At 49.2% G+C, this 22,729-nt stretch overlaps 1 protein-coding gene across 3 annotated transcripts in view; it reads left to right on the top strand.

Annotated features, from left to right (window-relative positions):
• GRIK4 (glutamate ionotropic receptor kainate type subunit 4) overlaps positions 1-22,729 on the top strand; it is a 483,112-nt gene that overhangs the window by 386,741 nt on the left and 73,642 nt on the right. For 2 of the 3 annotated variants that reach the window (XM_032167730.2, XM_058446675.1), the window contains exons 12-13: positions 6,335-6,442; positions 13,238-13,441. In XM_032167730.2, the coding sequence (XP_032023621.1) occupies positions 6,335-6,442; positions 13,238-13,441 (312 nt within the window). The remainder of the gene's footprint in view (positions 1-6,334; positions 6,443-13,237; positions 13,442-22,729) is intronic. The other variant, XM_058446676.1, reaches the window with a different exon arrangement.

The following is a 22,729-nucleotide window of genomic DNA, read 5'->3' on the forward strand; positions in this document are numbered from 1 at the left end:
AGGTGTGGCTGCAGCACAGGTAACGCTGGACCGAAGAGCATGAGAAGAGGATGGAGAGTGGGCAAAGGACAGACCTCATGGGGCTTTGCAGGCCATAGTAAGGGTTTTGGTCTCTATCCTTAAGCCAACATGGAAAGAATTGAAGGGTTTTAAGCAGGGACTGGCATGTGTGTGAGATTTGGTAGTGACGACTGGCTGCTGCTGTGTGAAGAACAGAACAGGGAGGCCCAGAGTGGATTCTAGTCCCAGGCAAGGTCAGTGGGGATTTTGACTAGGGTGGAGGCTGGGGAGGGTTGAGGCTCCAGGAAATTAACTGACTTGCTCAGGGTCACCCACCTGTGGCCATAGTGCCAGGTACTAATGCGGGTCTCCTGATGCCAGGTGACATACTGCAGCCTCTGTCAGGAAGCCCCAGAGGACCCCTGTGGCCCTGGCTCCTGGGTGCAGGACTTTCTGGAGTGCATTGCTGCAGAAGTGACCAGCTTGCTTATATTGACCTGGGGTCACACAACAGACCAAATCCAAGTCCCTGACACTCATTCAGTTGTACAGTCATCACCTTTCCAAAGGACTATGGGTAGCCCCTATTGATGCCACAGAACCATTCACTACAACCCTGTGGCCCCATCAGCCCCCTTGTCTAGGCTCTCCTTAAAATTCTTTCAAGCTTGGTCCCTGGCTGCTCTACCCAGGGGTCCTGGAAAGACAGGCTCAGAGACAGCAGTCGTAATAGGAGCAAAAAGTGATGGCTCACAGTGAGAAAAGAAACAGACACTATGAGAAGCAGACAAATTAACTTATAAAAGCGCAGAACTGCAGGCAGTGGCCTCCACATTTCAGTAACCCCAAGGGTAGCACTGTATCACGGCACAGTGTAATAACTGGCTTCGTGATGATAACACTGCATATTAAGGTAGACAGGCTCCCTGTTCAAGAGGACAGAGGAACATAATAATTCCTTTAGAAAGGAGTTTTGGAAACAATGGTTTTGAATAAATAAACTCTCCCAAATTTTAATGCTTAAGGAGCAAGATCATTATTAATTTATATCCACCTATGTCCCTTGGGGATGTTGGGTAAATGATACATTCTATGTATGTGCAAACACATCCCATATCGGTTATACTTACCTAAATTTTAATATTTAACTAAGCAGTCCTATCATAAAATGTTTCTTGTAATGGCATTAAGAAATCTGTAGGTAGAAGGACTACACATTTGTTTTAAATATTGTGGAACCAATTAAGCAGCCATTGGCCTTGTCTGGAATACTATTTTTTCTACTCAGCAGCTCTGCGATTTAGGTAAACTATTAACTTATCTGGACCCTGCTTTCCTTAATGAATACAGTGGGGGTGGCAATGGGATTAGTAGGCATCACCTTCTAGTGCCCAGCACAGAGCCCGTGTGAGTATGGCGGGCACCAGTCATGTGCTGGAGCCGGCTTGCCCAGCCTGCAAGAGTCCGTTGTACACATCTGTTCCCAGCTCTGTGCTTGGTGACATCATGTTGTCAGCTTTAAATCAGCCATAGCGGGTGTGTTTACACCACAGAAATTGGCAAATGCTACACATCAGGGTCTTTTTTTTCCCCCCCGGGAGAGCCAGTTTGTAAACATTTCCTAACCGAGCATGGGCAGGCACTGAAGCACTGTTAATCTCTGCACCCTAACCTTTCTCTGTCATCCTGTTTGTCGTCTGAGTTGGTCTTTCTGCTCTGCTCTAACGCAGCCTGCCCTACTCCTAGAATTTCTGATTTAGTCATTCTGGGGTAGGGCCCAAGAATTTGCATTTGTTTTCAGTTTTAATTTTTTTTTTAAATGTCCATCTCAGAGAAGAAGAGAATTTGCATTTCTCATGCTGATACTGTTGGTCTGGGAACTATACTTTGAGACACTGTCCTAATCTGCCTAATCAACTAAAGCCCATAGTGTGAAGCCTTTCACAGAGCACACAGGAGATCCCACCTTCTGCCTTGGGCAATGGTATTAAAAACTAATAAGGATTGACACAGTACTTTGTACATACACCATCTCTCTTAATCTTAAGAACCCTATGAGGTAATAATTACTATTTTAATCCCCATTTTATAGATGGGGAAAGCAGGCTCAGAGGGATTCACTAACTTACCCAAGTTCACATAGCTCATCAGCAGAGAAGCCAGGTTAAACTCCTGTCCAACTTTGCATTGGTGGCTCTGGTTGTGCGACGCCCAAGGATGAAGTCCAGCTCGAACTCTGCATTCCCAGGGTGCACTGGCAGGGCCACATCAGCCCAGAGGGGTGCTTTTTTCTTATCTGCATTAAGATGCCATATGTAGGCTAGCAGTGGCCCTGTCCAAATCCATACCTTCTCCTCCTTCACTGCAACCCCTGGGGCCTCTAAACAGTGGAAAGGCAGAGCAAGTGCGAGAGGCAGAAAGTATAGAGGGAGCCAAGGAGAGACGTTATTTGAAGCAAAATCAAGCCTGCACATGTGGGCATGTGGAAGCGGCTTACAAAACAGCTGTTCCTATAGGAGGTTTGGGGGCCAGGTGTCAGCAGGGTGGAGCAAAGGGATTTGGCCGGAGGCAGAGCCACAGATTGTCAGTGATGAAAGAGCTATATCTCCTGCCCATTCCTGGCACGTGTGTGGCTTTGAGGGTGCCCAGTGGGTGGGGCAATTAGCCTGTATCCCAGGGCGCCTGGCTCTGAATCTCCCTTTCCCTCCCACTGCCTTTCTGCAATTAGATTGCACTGGATAATAGCTGCCAAGCCGCTTTGTTGGATCTGATGAGTTTATTAATTTCTTGGGGGCTAATGGGAGGGTGGGTGGGGGATTCATTTCCTGACTGGAGCTTGGGGGCTAATCAGTCTCTTTGCCATGTCCCCAGAGGAGGGAGGTGGGAAGGTGCGTTGCTCAGGCTGTTGGGTCTGGCTCTGGGTATATAGTTTCTACCCCTGGCTTTTACCTATCTCATGGCTTGGGTGAGACCAGGGAGTCTGGGGATGGGGCGTCTTTGAGCAAGTGCTTAGTGAGGATTAGATCCCTTGAGAACAGTGGAGGTGGGAAAGTGCGTAGCGGGGAGCTGAGGTCTTACTGGCTCTGTTGGTATGAGGTTTAGGATGACAGAAAGGACTCTAAGGAGTTCAGTCCTGTTCCAGACATCCCAGTGCTGACATCTAGCCCAATTGCTCTTTCTGTTCTTTCTGCCTAAATATAGCCCCTCCCAGCCTAGGAGACCATTGGGGGCCAATTCTATCCATTTTTCAGACAGGGAAACTGAGGCTCTTTGAGGACAATAATTTCACCTGGCTTTGTGGAGTGTCAAGATCAAGGAGAAGAAAGCTATGTATTTGGACTTCTTAATGGAATGGCCCTAGAAGCCATTCCCCGGTTAGCCTGGCCTGCTTAAGTGAAGGGCACATTCGTATCCCCACCCTAAGAGACAGCAGCAGAAACAAGAAAGATCACAGAATTCAGAGTCAGACAGATCTAGATTCAAGCCTGTGCTACAGCTGCCATCCGGGGGACCTTAGGCAAGCCATTAAACCTCTCTGAGCTTCAGTTTCTTCATAACTAAAACAGAAACAAGTGTAACTACTCGAAAGGGTTGATGGGAGAATTCAGAGATGATAGGCTTGACACATCTAACACATCAGGTGTCCAGTAACTATTACCCTTTCTCCATTCATTTGGAAACCTAACAGCTCATCCCTCACCCATGCAGAGAGGAGGAGGAAGGAGAATCTCAGGCCATAACATGGCCTGGCTGGTCCCTTTAAGAGACAATGGTAGCTCCCGAGGCCAGAGGAGGGCTCAGAGAAAGAGAAAGAGAAAGTGCCTTCTGCCCATGCCTCACCAACAACAGCAATCTGCTGATAGACAATGGTTTTCCCCCACTTCCAAGGCCAGGCCCAGAGCAAGGGTACAAGCATAAGTATAAGGCCAGCACCTGCTGTCCTGAGCCACACAGGCTGCTCATGGGGAAGACACATAGGTAAACAAGCATGTGCAATTGAATGGTGGAGGAGTCAGACAGGATGACCAGGCAGGCTTCCTCGGGAAGATTCATCTGGGCTTAAGAGTGCAGGGCTTAAACTCAGGCCTCTCAGCTGACAGGCTGTGTGACCTCAGGCAGGTTGGGTGGCCTCTTTTGTTTTGGCCTCAGTTTCCTTTGTCTGTAAAATGGGGCTTGTTTTATGGATATGTATGAGGCCTTGCTTGTAAACTGAAAAGGAACGTGAACACACACAGAACCGTGCTGCCTTTGCAGAGATGGGGACAGCTGCCCACCCTTTTCCAGGTGGCATTCTTGCAGGGCGCGGATGGGAGCATTTGGTCATCTCCCCTTTTCCACATGAAAGGCCCAACTGTAGAGACCATAAGGCTCCTGCCTGGAACTGGAGGCCCACGAGAGCTCCCAGCTGATGGTCTGGGGTGGGCCTGGCTGGCCCTGCCATCCACACTCTCCACCTTCTCCAGACTGTGAAGGCAGAGAGCCGCTCCCTCTCACTCTCAATCCTCTGGCCCCATAGGGTGGGGGCGGCAGGAAAGGGTGCAACATGTCTTTATTGTTGCTGGAAATTCCGTAAAAGAACCCGGAGCCCAGCTCTGCAGAATAGAACCACATGGCATCTGTGGAACTTGTGTGGGTCTTCCAGGGAAGCGGCTGCTGATGCCTGCAGAAGCCTGGCAGAGAAGGGTGTGTGCATTTCATTGTGTTTTTAGCCAGCCGTCTCTCCTGGCTGCCCACCTGAAAACACTCAGCAACAGCAATGATTTGCCAGGGGTTCCAGCTAGTAGAGATATATTGGGATTTTATGTATATAGATATGTGTGTGTGTATTTTTATATGTATAAAAAGAATTCTGGCCAGGTGCAGTGGCTCACGCCTGTAATCTCAGCACTTTGGGAGGCCAAGGCGGGAGGATTACTTGGGTCCAGGAGGTCAAGACCAGCCTGGGCAACATAATAAGACCCCATGTCTTATTAAAAAAAATAACTAAAGGGAGAGATCCGTTGGGAAAAGCAAGCAATCTAAAAACCCATTGCTGTTGAGTTTAGATTTAGGTAACTTACCAGAATGAAGAACTGAGTAAGTTGTGGATTTTTTTTCACCTGGAGGTCTTTGAGACAATGAGACAGACGACAGTAATGTATTGTACATTTAAAAACTTGGTAAAAGAGTACATCTCAGCTGGGCACGGTGGCTCACACCAGTAATCCCAGCACTTTGGGAGGCCAAGGCAGGTGGATCTCGAGGCCAGGAGTTTTGAGACCAGCCTGGCCAAGATGGTGAAACCCCATCTCTACCAAAAATACAAAAATTAGCTGGGGATGGTGGCAGGCACCTGTCATCCCAGCTACTCGGGAGGCAGAAGTTGCAATGAGCCAAGATCGCACAACTGGACTCTAGCCTGGGTGACAGAACAAGACTCCTTCTCAAAAAAAAAAAAAGACTGCATCTCGTATTAAGTGTTCTTATCACAATAAAATAAAAACAAAATAAAGGAAACAAAACACAACAGAGAGAGAAAACGAAAGACAACGTGGAAGGAAAGCAGCATGTATTGAGTGCCAGGTTAAATACATTCTTACAATGACCCAATGAGGTTTCTATTATTATCCCCATTTTTTAGATGAGAAAACATGCTCAGAGAGGTTCAGTCACTTTTCTAAGGTTTCACTTTTGAGATCTGCGTTCCTGGGTCTGGGTAAATAATGGAACACCCACTGGCACATACATGAGAAGCTCCGAGAAGGCAGGATAAGCATTATCATCCCCATTTATACATGGGGAAACTGGGGTTCTGAAAGATGTGAATCACTTGCCTGAGTTCTCACAGCTAATAAATGAGTCAATCTGGACTAGACCTGTTTAGCTTCATTCATTCATTCAGCCATCCAGCAAATATTTATCAAAGGGCATAGTTCTCTCCAGTATAGCCTTCTGGTTCTTATTTTGATGATCAGAAATGATTGAAGGCAGGCCGGATCAAAAGAGCTCCGCAGCCCATCCCTGCCTCAAAATAATGTGATTCCACAAGTTCTGTTCCTTTCTGTGTGAGAGAACTTCACCAAACTGCATTCATTCCTGATTTATTTCTCCATTTTCCTCTCCCACCTCTCCCCCACCTCCTTATTCCTTTCTTCCCTGACTGTTACAGTCCCCGCTTCACTCAGCCCCCCAGCCCTGGGTAACAGTCTCCCTTCTGCAGTCCAGCCCCCTGCTCCAGACTCCACACCCCTCCCTGCTCACATGCAGCCCAACTGGAGGCAGAGGTCAGCCTCTTGGCTCCTTCCAGCTGTGGAGGCCACCATTTCTTCCCAGTGCTCTCCATTGGTCTCCTCAGATTGGCCAGTGGCACGTGGCAGAGGGCCTCAGCATGGACAGCCGCCTCTATGCATCTAACATCTCGGACACTCTCTTCAACACCACTCTGGTCGTCACCACCATCCTGGTAAGTGGGCTCTCCCGGGCTCCCAGCTGCAGCTCCCTGGGGTGCCTCCCCGGCTCTGAGCACTCACAGGCTCCCCCTTGAACAGAAGATGGGAGCTGTAATCACAGCACTGAGCCCAATTTATGACAGCGTAATTACACTCAAGTTGCTGTTTCATATGGAAATGATATTTGATGAGTTCCAGAGCAGGTGGGGGGAGGGTTGGGGTGGAGAGACACCACAGTTTGTGGATGCCTCTTGGGGGCACCCTGACAGCTGGGGCAACTGTGCAGGAGCAAGGGAAGGGGACCTATGACACAGAGTGGGGAGCTGGATCCAGACCCTGCGGACCCCTGCCCCTTCCCAGCAGCCCACCTTGCTGGGTGCCTGCTGTGTACAAAACAGGACCCTCCCCCACCACATCCTGAAGGGGACCTGGGAATGTCAGTGGGTTTACATGGCCTGTTTCTTCATTTCCAGGTGGTAAAAAGAGTTCTCAATCTATAGGGCAAGAGGCCAGGTGCAGTGGCTCATACCTGTAGTCCTAGCATTTTGGGAAGCTGAAGTGGGAAGATCACTTGAGGCCAAGAGTTTGAGACCAAGCTGGCCAACATGGTGAAACCCTGTCTCTACTAAAAAAAATAGAAAAATTAGCTGGGCATGGTGGCACACGTCTGAAATTCCAGCTACTTGGGAGGCTAAGGCACGAGAATCACTTTAACTCAGGAGGCGGAGGTTGCAGTGAGCCGAGATCGTGCCACTACACTCCAGCCTGGGTGACAGAGTGAGACTGCCTCAAAAAAAAAAAAAAAAAAAAAAAAAAATTCTATAGGGCAAGAGACCATGTGCCCTTTTTTATTTGATTCTCTTCTATTCAGTAATTGCCAAGTTCACCCTCCCTTCCCTGTCCCCCTGCCATGTGCCAGGTGCTGTACCCAGTCCTGGAGACCAAAGATGAGTAGGACTCAGCTCTGTTCTCTATCCTGAGGTTGTAAGTTAGTAGATGGGATAAGTCAAGTGCATACATGGCCAAGATATTATTTGTCTTCCCCTCTGAAGACCTTATGTTTAAAAGATTTGTCAATTAAACCAACTACATGTATTAAGCAGTAATTAGTTTGTTCCTCCCCTCCCCCTTTCAACTAACCTAAAGCACTTTTCCCTGCCTGGCCCAGCATCTTATTAGCAGGAGATAGCCAGTGGTACCACACCGATATCATTGCAGCCCAAAGCAAAGAGGCGATGCATGAGTTCGCCTCCTCAGCCTTATCATTGCTAACTGTGCAAGGTCTGCAAATGTGTCCATGTCTTTTAGGCTTTTGGAGATAATGAAAAGAGTTCAAGGACCTCCATCACTACCTTTATGAACTCCTGGGGCCCAGGTGCCCTGGGCTGAAATGATTGATCTACTGTAAACAGAAAGAGATAAAAGCTGGAAAGAGGTGCACACCTAGAGCTGTGGGGTTTCAAGGAGAGAGAGGTCCCCTCCCATAGGGAGGTCAGCAAAGCCTTCAGGAAAGAAGGGGCATTGACGATGGGCTCTGAAAGACAGGGAATGAGTGGGGAGGAGAGGTGAATGAAGGAGGGCATCGTCAGGTGTTCAGGAAAAGCTGAAAGGTACAGGTTTTCCTGAGAAATAGACACTGGTAAGAAAGGGAAGAGGCATAAGCCAGAAAAGTGGGTTGGGTCCATAGAGCTTAGGAACTTGAATGCCAGGCTACTAAGTTTCCCTTCATTGTTAGGAGATGGGGTCACTGAACATTTTCATTCATTCATTTATTTATGCGATGACTGTTTATTGGGTGCTGCTATATGCTGGGCACTGTTGTAGGTGCTCAGAGCGCATCCATGAACCAAAAAGACAAGAATCCCTGCCTTTAAGGAGCTTACATTCCAGCAAGGAATGTGTGACAGACAGTAAAAAACAATATTGTCAAACAATGAATTAGAAGGCGGCGAGGCTGAGGAAAAAGAGCTGGAGGTGGGAAGGGCCCGGGGTGCTGAGAGGGTTGGTGATGTTGTTACCCAGTGGTCAGGGTGGCCTCTCTGAGAAAGGGAGCATTGAGCAGAGACCTGGTGGAGGTGAGGACACAGCATGGGGGGAGGGGTATTCTTGGCAGAGGGAGCTGTCGAAGCAAGGACTGAGAGAGCAGTTCCAGCCCCCAGGGTTTCACCCATGCCCATCTCTGCTCAGCCTTAGCTTACCTGAACCAGTGTGAAAATGCCAGAAAGATGAGAGGGTTGCGGTGTCACCGTCCAGCAGAGAGCTGGGGTTGAACAGCCTGGCTGAGTCCACTTCGGGGGAGGGGGTGCGGCACCCAGTGTCATTGCTGGGACCTCCTTCCCGCTGTCTTCTTAGTCTCTAAAAAACTTCTGGATCTGTCCTCTTCTATCCATCCTCAAGGCCGCTGCCCTAATCCAGGGTCGAGGCCCCTCTACTTCTTTCTCTGGAGCCGCTCCATACTCTGCTGGCAGGCTCCCTTCTTTCTCTGCCTGTCTCCTGACCCTCCTGTCACCGTGGTCATTTGAAAATTAGAATTGGTCTGGCATTTCCCTCCTTACAATCCTTCAGCCACTGCCCAGGCCCTGCTGCCCCTTACCTTGGGACATAACCCTTCGTAACCAGGCCCAGCCCACCTCACCTTCTCCTCCCCATGCAGCGTGGGGTCTAGTGCCACTGGATGGCTCAACACCTGTTCGCTGCATCCTGCCCCTCCCTGCCTTGGCACATGCTGTTCCTTATGCCTGGGTTACCCTTCCCTCTGATTTGTGTTTCCAGCTGGAAATGTCTATGCATCCTTCAAGGCTCTGCTCAGATGTCATGTCTCCCACAAAGCCTTCCCTGCTCTAACTCCTGTCCTTTCCTTGTCTCCAGCATTTTGCCCTGTCCCCTCCCATTTCTCTTATTAGAGGTTGTTGTTTAAAGCTTTACCTCCCCTTCTAGGATGAGAGCTCCTCGAAGGTAGAGGGGCTGACACAAAGTAGGAGCTCAATAATTAGAATCTGAGTGAAGGAATTCCTTCCTACAGGGTAGGGATGTCCCTTAAAAGTCAGCAAGACTTTGGGAGGGAGATGGGGAAGTGGCTGGGCTGTACCGCCGGCCTCTCAGAGCCCGGAATTACACCGTGCTTGGAGTTCTGGCACAGATCCACAGCTACGCCAAGTCCACAGGGTCCTGTTGCTAGTCTGGGAAAGTCACCCTGATTTGTGCATATGTGCACGTGTGCTTGTTCACATACGTGCATGTACTCATGAGGGGTGGGGTGCAGGCAGGACACTGGTGTGTGAGGTGACATTTAACAACATGGTAAGTACAACTCAAACAACTATTAGCCTTGGTTCTTTTCTTGCGCGTGTGCCTACAGTGGCTGATCCGATTCGATAGCTCTTACCAGGAACGATGATCTTAATTCAGTCCCGGGGTGACCATTTGTGGGTTTTCCCTGGCAAATGATTATCCTGAATGATTTATCCCTTAAAACTCAGCACGCATTCATGTTGTCTCCCCACTCTGGTCAGGGCACACTTGGGGACGTGTGGATGATTTATTGGTTAATGCCAGCAAACATCTGGAATTGGCTGCCGCTCCCATTCCCTGAACACCTTTTCTGTATGAGACCCCGTGTTCAGCGGTTTGCCGCATTCTCACCTCGCATTCACAGGACCCCTGCTCCAGGCTAGCACTCAACACCCCAGCATTCTCCTAAGTGCCAGTGAGCCCTAACCATCCCCATCCTCGGGCTTTCCAACGCGTCTCCAAGACTGGCCTTGTGTCTGTTCACTTTGAATATGTCAATAAGTTTTAAATTAACTTGAGAGTAGTGAGTATTTGGGGAGGAGCATTTGTGCCACCCCTTGGGACAATCAAAGATACAATGGGACATTACCAGTCCTGAGATGGAAACCCCCAGCCATGCCCTGTCCAGGAAGCCATTTGTTTGCTTCTTACTCACATGATTGGCAAGTGCTTAATGCTGAGCCAGGTAGGGGAACCAAGCAGGGAATGAGTGGGGAGGAGAGGTGAATGAAGGAGGGCATTGTCAGGTGTTCAGGAAAAGCTGAAAGGTACAAGTTTTCCTGAGAAATAGACACTGGTAAGAAAGGGAAGAGGCATAAGCCAAAAAAGTGTGTTGGGTCCATACAGCCCCACTCCCAGGCCCCACTTCCATTCTACCTAGAGCAGGCGCAAATCGGAAAACATTGGAGGGCGATTGTGTGGGCCCTGGCATGAGAGCAGGGGAGTTCTGAGACATGGGTTGGCACAGGAGGAGGCAGTGTGACTCTGTGGACAAAGATGAGCTAGGTGAGGTGGAAGATGGGGGAGTGTATGGAGAGTTTGTGCAGGGAGAAGCCCTTGTGCTGAGGACAGCGTGTGTGGAAGGCAGGCCAACCGTTCCTATCTCATTGACGTGACAGTGGACTTATCCTGAATCAGAATCACGTCACCTTCCACACAGAGCTCCCGCTCCTTGACACACGACCTTTGCCTTCCGGCTGCCCACTTAATCCCGCCCACACCCTGCTCTCCCGCACAGTCCTTCCATGACCTTGGGTCTGTCTGGCCCTCCATCTTCCCCAGCCTAGAAGTCCCTCTCAGAGCGAGCTCAGCCCATCAGGATTTCGGTGCTTTCCTCTCCCGGCTCCTAGAATCGTGATGTGCAGGTTTCTCCACGCACACCTGTACCCAAGCCCGATTGTCCCTGCCACCCCTGCTCCCAGCTGCCTGTCTGCATCCAGCCTCCCCTCTGCAGCTGGGCCTTGGTAATCCCTGAGCCCAGCTCTCCTCTGTCCCTGTCGCATCCCCTGAGCGGCTCTGCCTAAAATCTTCCCACACACCAAGCCTCAAGCCTATCTGCCCCACTTTCAGCACAACTCTGGGGCCAGCACGAGCTCCCTCCTCTCTGTGAACCCAGCCACACCCTCTACCTCACCTCCAGGCTCAGGCCTCACCCTCACCCTGCCCCCACCCTGCCTCCACCCTGCACTTCCTGGGCCCTTGCTCCACCAGCTAGCATGGTTCTTTCCTCCTCTTTTCTCCCCTTTTCCAGGGATTTTCCCTTCCTGCCTATAAATATACCCTGGACTGTCCCATCCTAAAACACCATCGCCTTCACCTTTCCTACACCCTGCTGCCCTTCAAGCTGCTCTCCAACGTAGGGAGTCACAGAATCACAGAATTGGGTGGGCCCCTGGGACCCCCCAGCCCTGCTGTGTGCGGTGGGAAAGGAGCTTGGAGGAGAGGCGATCTGCCCTCTCTGTGCCTGCCGCCTTGCCTCCCTTAGCTCCTAACCTGTCAAAATGCTGAACAGCCCTCACGCCTGTGGCACTTGCTCAGTCCTCATCCTACGGAGTCCTGCTGCCCCCACCACACCTGCCTTCAAAAGGTCGGCAGTGACACGTGATCAACACACTGGTTCCCTGCCCTGCTTGATCTGTGAGAATGGTGGGAGTGGCTACATCCTCTGTCTTCAAATTTCCTCCTCCTTGACGCTAAGACCATCTTTCCCTGATTTTCAGCCTTCCTGGCTGCTTCTGTGTTGTCTTCTGTGATTGCCTTTCATTTCCCCACTCTCTAAGACCAGGTTCTCCCAGGGCCTCTTCTTCTTCCTCTTCTGCCCTTTCTCAACTCTTCACCTTGATGGTCTCACATATTCCCCAGCTTCAGCCTTGATCTCTGTACAACATGTCCAATCTCTGGCCTCTGTCTTACCCTTGCTCCAATTTTAAACACCCAGTGGGTCATTTCTGCCTGCATAGCCTGCCAGCACCTCAGATTCAACCTGTTCCAAATCCTCCTCCCCTCCAGGCAATCGAGCCCGTCATGACACCACCCTCTGTCAGTCATCCACCAGGCTCCAAGGCTTTGAGGACCCACACCCAACCAACCAGTCATCAGGCCTGCTCCTTTCTGTGTCTCTTACATCCTTCTGGCTCTATCTCCAATCCAACCTGCAGCCCAGGATTCAGGGTCTCGTCTCAGGAGAGGGTCTGTCCTTACCCCTGGATGCTTCCTCTCCTACTACTTAATATTCCTTGCTCACAGCCTTGCATCTTTAAAACGCTTTATGCTTCCCCCCATACCTTGTGTAATGTGCAGCCAACCACATCCTGGCGTCTGAGTCCCACCCTGACCCTAATCCATCTATCTACATTTCTCCTCCCATCTTGCCCCTGCTCACAACCTGTGCTCCAGCTACCCTGGAAGGTCCATCGTCCACCAAGCAGCCACTCAGGATCATGCCCTTGATTGTGCCTTCCCCTGGCCCATGCCTTTCATTCACAGCCCTTCCGTCTCTCAGTGTTCTGCCTCCTCCAGAGCCCAGCTTGGATCCCACCTTCAGCTTGGAGCCTTCTCTGGACATCTCACTGGAGAGACCTGCCCTCTTCCCAATGCCCTCCTTGGACTGCAGTTGCTCATGTACCTGTTCTTACCTAGCCTGCTTATTGCAGACATCCTTATATCTCTGATAACGCCCAGCCATAGGTCTGCCTGGAATAAAGCAGAGGTAGAAAAAAAAGAGATAGAGGGTGGGGTCAGATGATGACCTTAAACAAGATGAAGCAGCTTGAGCCTGACCCTCCATGCAGTGGGAACCATTGTGTGTTCCTGACAACAGAAGCGCCTTGAAGGACAGCTTTAAGGAGCACATCAGGGAGAGGAGCTGGTCATCACCCCAAAGTGGCCCATTACCCATGTCACTTTCCTCCTTCTGCCCCATCTCCTCCCTGACCCTCTGTGCCCCTGGCCCTCCCCATCACATGTGGCTGAGACACCAGGGCTAAGATGAGAATGACAGCTGCCCAGTTTTGCTGCAGGAAAACCCATATTTAATGCTGAAGGGGAACCACCAGGAGATGGAAGGCAATGACCGCTACGAGGGCTTCTGTGTGGACATGCTCAAGGAGCTGGCAGAGATCCTCCGATTCAACTACAAGATCCGCCTGGTTGGGGATGGCGTGTACGGCGTTCCCGAGGCCAACGGCACCTGGACGGGAATGGTCGGGGAGCTGATCGCTAGGGTAAGGAGAGGACAAGTGATGTGGGCCTGAGGGTGGGCTGGGAGGGATTGGAAGGGCATGAGGTTGTGCTGCACGCTCATGAACCCTCCATTTGTTCAGTCAGTCATTCATGCATTTGTCATTTATTTGTCCATTCATTCTATAAATCTTGCCTGGGCTGGCACAGATGTGCAGTGGTGGATAAGCCTGCAACGATCCCTACCCCGTGGCTTTCCCAGTCCAGAGCCTGTGACAAGTCATGGAGGCTTCGACTGATTAACACAGATTAGGGAGTTTGGGTTCCATTTTTGGTGCTTTCTGATCGTTCTGATTATTTTGTGGCTCATTAGCACTCCCTAGCAGAGCTTGAACAGGCCCTGGGAGAAGAAAATGCACCCACATCAGCTGGCTTGGATCCTTGAGAGATACTGCCAAGGGAGACGTGGCTAAATAACAGGGCAAAGGGATTGACTGGCAGAGGAGTTTGTCACAGCTACAGTTATTTTCTTACATCTTGTATTATCTTTGGTTAGCATTAATGTGCTTTTACAGACCGAGGGCCAAGGTGTGCTTGGACCTGCTGTAGATTTTCAGGGTGAATGTGGAGACGTGATTAACATTCAGGTGAGCATTGGAGAATGTCAGACATCTGTTAGGTTAGAGCAAGGGTATAGAAAGTTCTTCCAAGGGGAAATCTCTTGTTTTCTTTGTACACACTATTAACAACTGTAAAAATTAATTAAGTCATTGCTAATTCACCATCCATATTTCCATAACTGAGTTTTAATGATCAGGGTAGGTGATGAGGACACAATGCAGAGAGCACAGACCTGGGTTCTTCATGTGACTTTGATTCAACTCTTTTCCCCTCTGGGCTTTCAATGGTAGAAGGAGCTCCTGCAGCCTCCCGGCATGTGCTGATGTGCAAGGTGTTTTACATGCATTATCTCTAATCCTCTTTAAACACACCTTTTAGCTGGTTGTTAGTCCCACTTTACAAATGAGCAATCGAGCCCAGAAAGCTTGAATGACTTGTCGGGAGCTATACCGTTGGCATGAGGCAGGGCTCAGATTGGAACCCAGATCTTTTTCTTTATTGAATTAATATGCTTTAAACCCTTTATATCAAACAAACTTGGAAATAAAATAAATTTTTAAAATCCTACTCTTCAATGATAAAAATACTATTTGAGGTATTAAATAAGCAGTCCTTGACAAGGGATTGGGAAAAGTCCTATGTAGATGAGAACTGTGGAAAAGGTGCTTAAGAACTGAGGAGGGAGGATACTTCAGGAGTTTGCCTGACAGAACACGGATGGCATCTGCAGTGACCCAGCAGGGTAAAATGGCAAGCCTTGTTCTGGGAATTCTGAACGACCCAGGGTGACTGGAGTCCAGAGAGGGCTGGTTCAGAAGTTAGGCCTTGCTTGCAGAGAGGGGCTTGCAAACAGAGGGCCGACAAGTCAACAGAAGGCTGCAGAAGGCCTAGGGAGCCCTGGACGGCTGCCATGGGGGTGGGGATGGCAGGGTGAAGGCTTCAGCAGAAAGCCCTCTGCAGTCCCTGAGCCTCAGTTTTTGAGATTCAAGCCTGATGATGTACGTGCTTAAGTGGAAGAGGATTTGTGGCTTTTTCTACTTAATCTTTCAGACCCACTCCTGAAACATTCTTCTTATTCGGTTTCCACTGTGAAGGTGCAGCTCAGTAGTTAGATCATAGAAAGCCGAAATGTCAGGGCTTTTCTTTACCTTCTTACTGATGTCCTCGTTCACCTTGAGTTGATTTCTCTGGGCTCCTTGGGCTGCCTGATGACTGGTAGGGTGACTTCAGGGACGGCAGTGTCAGTGCACAGCCATCTCCTTATTAGCCCCCTAATGAGCTGCGACATAGACTGGAGGACAAGGAGAGGAGTCTGGGACTCATAGACATGCAGCCACACACAGAGTGATTTGAACAGTCAGAATCTTCGAATTCACCCCAGATCTTCTTTCAAGCAAAAATACTGCTGCTTTGGTCTCACTGAGACTTGGCTACTTGACATGAACTAATTGATTAACCCATTAGTTCAATAAATATTTATTGAACATCTTCCACTGTTGTAGACACTGGAGATACAATGGGGGACAAAATAAACATGGACACAGCCCTCACAGATCTTCTGGACTAGTGAGTGAGATGGAGATCAATGAATGGTGCATTCTTGTGTAATTCCAAGCTGTGATAAGTGCAGGGGAGGCAGAGAGGAAGGCTTTGTAAGAGAACATCTAGAGGAGAGTAGGATGCACTGTGGGCGCACAGTGGGGCTGTAGGGGGAAGGCTTCCCTTGGGATGTGTGTGCTGGCTTAGGGAGGATTGGTGGGAGTTTCCTGGGCAAGCAAAAGGTAGAAGGTTGAAGGCTGTTGGTGTGCCACTGGGGTTGGTCCTGGATGAGAGTTGATGACACTGGGACCCTGCCCTCCCCAGGTTTGAAGGATTGGGATGTTTTCCAGGATGTTCCCCTAGGATTGTGGTAGCCCTCAGGCCTGGATCCCTTCTTTGTGACCCCTTTCCCAAGCTGCCCAGGAAAATTCCAGAGGCTGTAACAGCAAGCAGAGGCCCCTGTGAGACCCTTGGGGCTATTGAATGTGCTGGCTGAAAGAGACCTTAGAAGCCATTGCATCTAAATCTGTCCCTTATGCAGATGAGGAAATGGCAGCCCAGGGAGGTTAGGTAACCTGATAAAGATCACACAGCTAGTAAGTTCAGAGCCAGCATTTAAGCCCTGGTCTGTCTGATCTCGGTACTCGTGATCTGAGAGAACACAAATCTTGATGTTAGACAGACCTAAGCTAAAATTTCAGTTCACTCATTTACTAGTTGTGTGTGCTTAAGCACATTTTATCCTTTCCACCCCTTCCCCCACAGCTCTAGTGTTCATCTGCAAAGGATTTTTTTGGTAAAGATTTAAAATAACACACACACACAGACAGAGAGAGAGAAAGAGAGATTGAGAATTTGACACGCAGGAAGTATGAGAGCTGTCTTAGGCCAGGCTCCCTAGAAAACAGAGCCCAAGGCCAAAGCTTGCATGCTAAATCAGGGAGTGCAAGTTCACAGACACAGAGGTGAGGGAAAGGGGAAGGTGGCAGGCAAGCGGGGAGAGTATGCAGAAGGGGTGTGTTAGCTGCTGGCCATAGCTTTGTATTAAGCACAGCGGACTGTTCAGCCTGCAGAGGCCCTATGAAATGATTGCCTCACTAAACAATCCACTGCAAGGAGGGGGAAACTTGTATCTGTGAGTCCCATCTCTCACTGACCGAAGTTCATACCACAGGAAGTCACCTCCCCAACACTTCTAGGCTGTGCGCCCAGACCCTTTGGCCACCTTCAAAGAAGTTGGTTCCCAAGACACTGGTAACAGCACTCAAGGTGCAAAGCATAACATGTGGGCTGATCTAGCAAGTGGGTGAGAGCTGTGACCCTCTCCTTGCCCGCAGCCTGGCCTGCAGCTGAATGCACCAGTGTTCTTACATCACAGCAGCCCAAAGAAGCCTCAGGGCTGGAGGCTCGAGGACACGGTGCAAGGAGTGAGGTAAGGCAATACAAAGGTCAGCCAGAGCAGACACCGTGGGCCGGGCCAGGCCAGCAGGCAGAACACCACCAAGGCAGTGGCAGAACCTGCTGAGCCTCTCTCCAGTGAAGACTGGAACTTCCCTTTGTGGGTCAGTAGAATGCACTTGGTGCTGGGTCATCTTCCTGGAGGGTTATTGGTAACAATGCGGGGAAATCCTCATGGGCATGCCTGAGCAAACATGGGGATGAGTTTTGGCCCCATGAGTGATTATCTTAGGGACACCAGGCTGTCTCTCAATGCCCCTTTTCTTGTTCAAGAGGTATATGTTTGCTAGTACAAAGAATAAAATTAGGCCAATTGTCAACAGCTGAGAGTGAAAACCATTGTAACACATTGGGTAAGCCTAGGATTTCCTCTTGGGGGTCCAGGGATCCTGCCCAGACATTGGCCATCTTGCAGGCATGGCAGCTCTCCAGGGGCTCTCACTTATGCAGCACATGTGGAACTTGGGAAAGAAAGAGAATGTGTACAAGGATAAGGTGCCAAGGTGTGTATGGACAGGGCTGCCCAACAGTTTCCCCTGGACAACAAGCAAGGTACATGTAATTGAAACTGCAGCAGAAGCAATGAAGGTTGACATAAAGGAGAACCTCCCCAACAAGGGGCTTGGGGTTGACCAAGGAATCTCTTTCTTTGGAGAGTTTGAGGAATATAGTGACTGCCTGTATGTGTGAGTGATATGAATTAAAGTGTAGAGGCCCAGGGTTATCTCCAGTGGAAGTTGTAGAGCCTCAGTCTTTTCACATTTGTTATCACCTGCTTACCCCAAAACAGTGGGTGCTGTGGTTTGAACGTGTCCCTCTAAAGTTCACATGTTGGAAGCTTAATCCGCAATGCAACAGTGTTGGGAGGTAGGGCCCAATAAGAGATGAATAGGTCATGAGCACTCTGCCCTTAGAAATGGATTCATGTCATCATCGAGGAAGGTTAGTTACTGGAAGAGCAGGTTGTTATAAAGTGAGTCAGGCCTCTGGTGCCTCTCTCTGTCTTGTGCGCTCACTTCTGCCATGGCTGACCCTTACCAGGTGACAATGCCATGCTCTTGAACTTCCTTCCCAGCCTCCAGATCTGTGAGCCAAATAAATTTGTATTGTTTATAAATTGCTTAGTCTGTGGTATCCTGTTATAACAGTGGAAAGCATACAGAGGACCAAGGGCTTAGACACACGGCTGTGTATTCATTGTGGAGGAGAACTCAAGCATATTTTCTGCATATGCATGAAAATCATCAGAGCATGTCTTTTGGTGTAATCCCATTAAAAGGGAGAAGTGTGGTTGGAGTGAAAGCAAGTGGATTCACACAAACTGGGCCAGTTGGGTGGCCTCTCACCCTGGGGCTGTGTCTGGGCAGTGGAGATGAGAAGGATGGTTGTCTGAGAGGCTCTCAGGTTTGAATTTGTTTTGCCTGGACAGCTCCTTCACAGCTAAGCCCACAGAAGGACTGAGCGGCAGTGATGTTGTATCTCACTGGAGGTGTGCTTGGCAGAGAGGAGACAGACTGGAGTAGCTTGAAGAAGCAGATGCCCCAGGACTAATCCCAGGGGCCCTCTGTATCATGCCAGTACATTTACATGGATGTATAAACAGTTTTGGTGAAACTGTTCAAGGCATTCAGGTGCAAAGATGAACCGATGGTCTCTAGACTCAAGGAGGCCACTCTTTGATAGGGGCCCCATTCAGGTAAGAGCAGGGTGAGAAGGACTATGATGGGGAAGTGCAGGGTGCAGAGAGAATACTGGAGGAGGGCTCTGAACTCTGCCTGTGACACGTGGGGAAAGACCCTGTGGGAGGTGATGCTAGGCCTGAATCTTTAAGGATGAAGAGACATTGGCCATCAGAGACATGGAGAGAGAAGAGCATGCCAGTGAGGAGAGAGTATAAGAGCCAAGTCATGGGGACATGAAGGTGCAGGGGTAGATTCCATTTTAGCAACCACCCATAGGTGGGTCTCCCTGGAACAGAACATGGTGGTGAGGGAGTGTGGCCCGTGGGCAGCTGTCATTGATGAAGGGCCTGTTTGAGCTGCAGCATGAAACAAGTGGGCAGGAGGGCAAGACTGGAGGCAGGGGAGCCGGGAAGAAGGCTTTCATTGTTGCAAGAGATGGTGAGAACCAAAAGTAGCTTGGGAGTTAGAGGAAGGTACAGATTCCAAAACTCTCTTTAAAGATAATAGGCTAGGCACAGTGGCTCACGCCTGTAATCCCAGCACTTTGGGAGGCTGAGACGGGTGGATCACCTGAGGTCAGGAGTTCGAGACCAGCCTGGCCAACATGGTGAAACCCCATCTCTAACTAAAAATACAAAAATTAGCCAGGCGTGGTGCTGCATGCCTGTAATCTCAGCTACTCAGGAGACTGAGGCAGGAGAATCACTTGAACCTGGGAGGTGGAGGTTGCAGTGAGCCGAGATCGCTCACCATTGCACTCCAGCCTGGGTGACAGAATGAGACTCTGTCTCAAAAAAAAAAAAAAAAAAAAAAAAGGTTTTTCTCTTATACGGAGGTAGACATGCTTGTTTGAAAAGTAGATAAAGTTTAAAAAAACTAAAAATTATTTGTAATTCCACCACCCAGTAATACCCATGGCTAACATTTCTGTATCATGCCTTCTGATATTTAAATGCATATATGTTTTACACAAATTCTTTTTGTAAACATGAGATTATACTATATGCAGTGTTGTGTAACCCATTAAAAACTGTTTAATAGAGAAATCAGGACTAGGGGACCCAGCGGATGTGGAATGTGAGAGAGAGGGAGAATGTAGGATGACTCACCAGTTTCTGACTTGGACATACGGATAGTTGGTGGTGCCCAGCATTGAGGTAGAAAAACAGGTCTGGGAGGAGAGAGAGGATGCATTTAGCTTTGGAAATGGTAAGTTTGAGGTGCGTTTTGGACATCTACTTAGAGACGTTCAGCAGAGAGTTGGCTAGAGTGGGCTTCAGCAGGCTGAAGGCATAGACTCTAGGGTGAATGGATGGGTGGGTGCAACTGAAGATATGAGTAGGGAAGGAATCTTTCAGGAAAAACAGCACATGTTCAAGAGGGAGGAAGATGGGAGCCTGTGAAGGCTGCCGAAAGAGAATGGGTAAAGAGGTTTTCTGCTGCTTGAAAGGAAGTACAGAAGAACATTTCCCAGGCTGAGCAATACGGGGGTGACTGGCAAATGCAGTTTCAGGGGGTGGCTGGATTGAGGTCCAGTGGCAGTGATTGAATTGTGAACAAGAAGAGTGAGCAGAGGAGATGGAGACAGCGGCCGGGGAATACTCATTAAAGTCATGTAGCTTGTAAGGGAAAGCAAGGTAAAGGGTTGTAGCTAGAGGGAGCTGTGGAGCTGACAGATTGACTAAGTCAAGATGAAATCACTTATGTAAGCAGCTGCTCAGAATTGAGAATGCTTTTCTTATGGATTGGGGAAATGCAGGGACATTCATGTGGCTGGAGCAATATTGGAGTTGGGAGTGTCAGTAAAAGGTAGGCGGGATGGAGGCTGGAGATGATGGCGCATTCAGAAAAGGGTTTTGGAGTTTTTGTCGAGATGCTAGTACTTCTTCCCACAGCTGGTACCTGGGAACCAGCGCAGTCAGGCAAGTATCTGTCTGGGCGTTGTCTTAACCCCTTGACATTTGGGCAGTGACTGAATGTCTACAAACTGCTTTCACAAGCATTAGCTCTTTCATCCTTTACAGCAGCACTGTGAAGTAGGTATTATTATCCCCGTTTTAGAGCTAAGCAAACTGAGGTTTCAAAGGACAAAATGAACCACTGCCAGTTAGTGGCAGAGGTCTGGTGAAACTTAGGCACCTGAGAACAAGTCCATGACAGCACATGGCCTTTCCCTGCAGGAATTACAGCCTCATCTCCCTGCAGCCACAATTGGCATTCACTTCTGAGATGTCCTTCCAGACAGAGGATGTGGAGAGTGCCCAGAATTTAATACCCAAGTTCAACTCTGGCCCATAAAGAGATTGCACTTCATCTGTAAAGTGACAGAACCAGACAGATGACTTCCAAGGCCCCTTCCGCTTGGTAGGGAGGCCTTCTTGGTCAAGTGCTGAGCTGTAGTACCCTGGAAGGTACAACAGCTGCATTTTCCATCCTCAGGGCCCTGCTTGGGAGAGAGTAAAGCACATTTGGGAAGAGACAGTCACCCTCTAGGTTCACAGTTCAGAACAAAGTACCCCGTTGGCATTCAACTCCATGTTGGCAGAATGGCACATTTAAGTTCAAAGAGAAAAGGGCTTTGGAAGGCTTAGATTCAAGGCTCATAAGCCTTGGACATCAAATAGCTCTTACCAATGACATTTTGATGAATTAAGTGTAAATGAATCTGAAACGCCTCATTCCATTTTTTCTCTTGGGTGCTCAGGAGAAAGGATTGTGGAGGGAGCTTCCCAGAGGCCTGGTGGGTCAGGCTGTTCGTGGCCTCAATTCACTGGGAAGGTTGTCCAGAGACATTTTGCTGAACTGGAAAAAAAAAAAAAAAATACGAGTGGTCCCCTGAGATCCCTTTTCACCTTGAAGCCAGAGACTATTTTAACTACAAATAGGTCGCAGAATTCTATTCAGCATTCTTTAAAATAAAGATACTGATCCAGGGGCCAAAGTGGAGTGTTCCACTCCTTCCCCATGTGACAGCCGAGCTCAGCGAGGGCTTTGCTTTACCTTCCCCATTAAGGCTTAGTTTCTGCATTTATGCAAATCTGAAAGAAATGAGCTTCCGTTATAATTCAACCATTCATTCATTCATCAAAGTGTCTGCTTTCTGACAAGCACCACTTGGATGTGAGGAATTGCCTGTAAGGAGTTCAGGATCTACTCAAAGAGACGGACAGGTAAACCAAGAATTACTATACAGTGTGACACATGCTATATTAATAATAGTTATAATGATGGTAATAACAGCAGCTGACAGGTATGAAGTGCTTCCTATGGGCCAGGCACTGTTCTGAGCACTTGACTGTATTAACTCAAGCCTCACAATAACCAAATGTGGCAAGTGGGGTTGCAAAACAGTTAAGGAACCTGCTCAAAGTCCCATGAGTGGTGAGTGGCAGGGGTGGCTTTGATAGAAGTTGAGCGAGGTGTGGTACAGGAGCAGGGAAGAGCTCACCAAGGAAATGACGAGTGAGCAGAGCACTGAGGATCAAGAAGGATCGCCTTGGCAGAAAAGGATATTATATTCTAGGGGAGGTGGACGGTGAGAAATGTACACTGCAGTGCCGTTGGTTCTGGACGACTGGAGCCAGGCATGAGAGGGGGTGGAGGAGAACAGGGCTGTAGGCAGGGGCCAGTCACGATAGGATTTATGTGTTTGGATCTTTATAAACTATGTCCAGAGCGCTAGTGGGAGCTGTCTAAGAGCAGGTGGTTTGTTTGTTTTATTCAAAGAGGGGAGTGGCATAATTGCCTTTGGTTCCAGAAGGTTACTCTAGCAGATGAGAGGGGGACGGATTGGAGGTGGGAAGACCAGATGCAGGTTTACTCATTAGACAGCTGTCCAGTGATCAGGAGAATGGAATGGGGTCTGAACTAAGCAGTGACTGTGAGGATGCCCAGGAGAGGATGGTGACCATGTGGGGACTTCAGCATTTGAGTCTGGGACCCAGTGAGTGCAGGGAGCTCCCCTTTCCTGTAGACCTTGAAGCATGGGTTAAGGTCATCCTGCTTCTCAGGGGAGAAGGGATGGGCTGTTTG

Source organism: Hylobates moloch, unplaced genomic scaffold, assembly GCF_009828535.3.
Source record: "Hylobates moloch isolate HMO894 unplaced genomic scaffold, HMol_V3 SCAFFOLD_11, whole genome shotgun sequence".
Lineage (NCBI taxonomy): Eukaryota > Metazoa > Chordata > Mammalia > Primates > Hylobatidae > Hylobates > Hylobates moloch.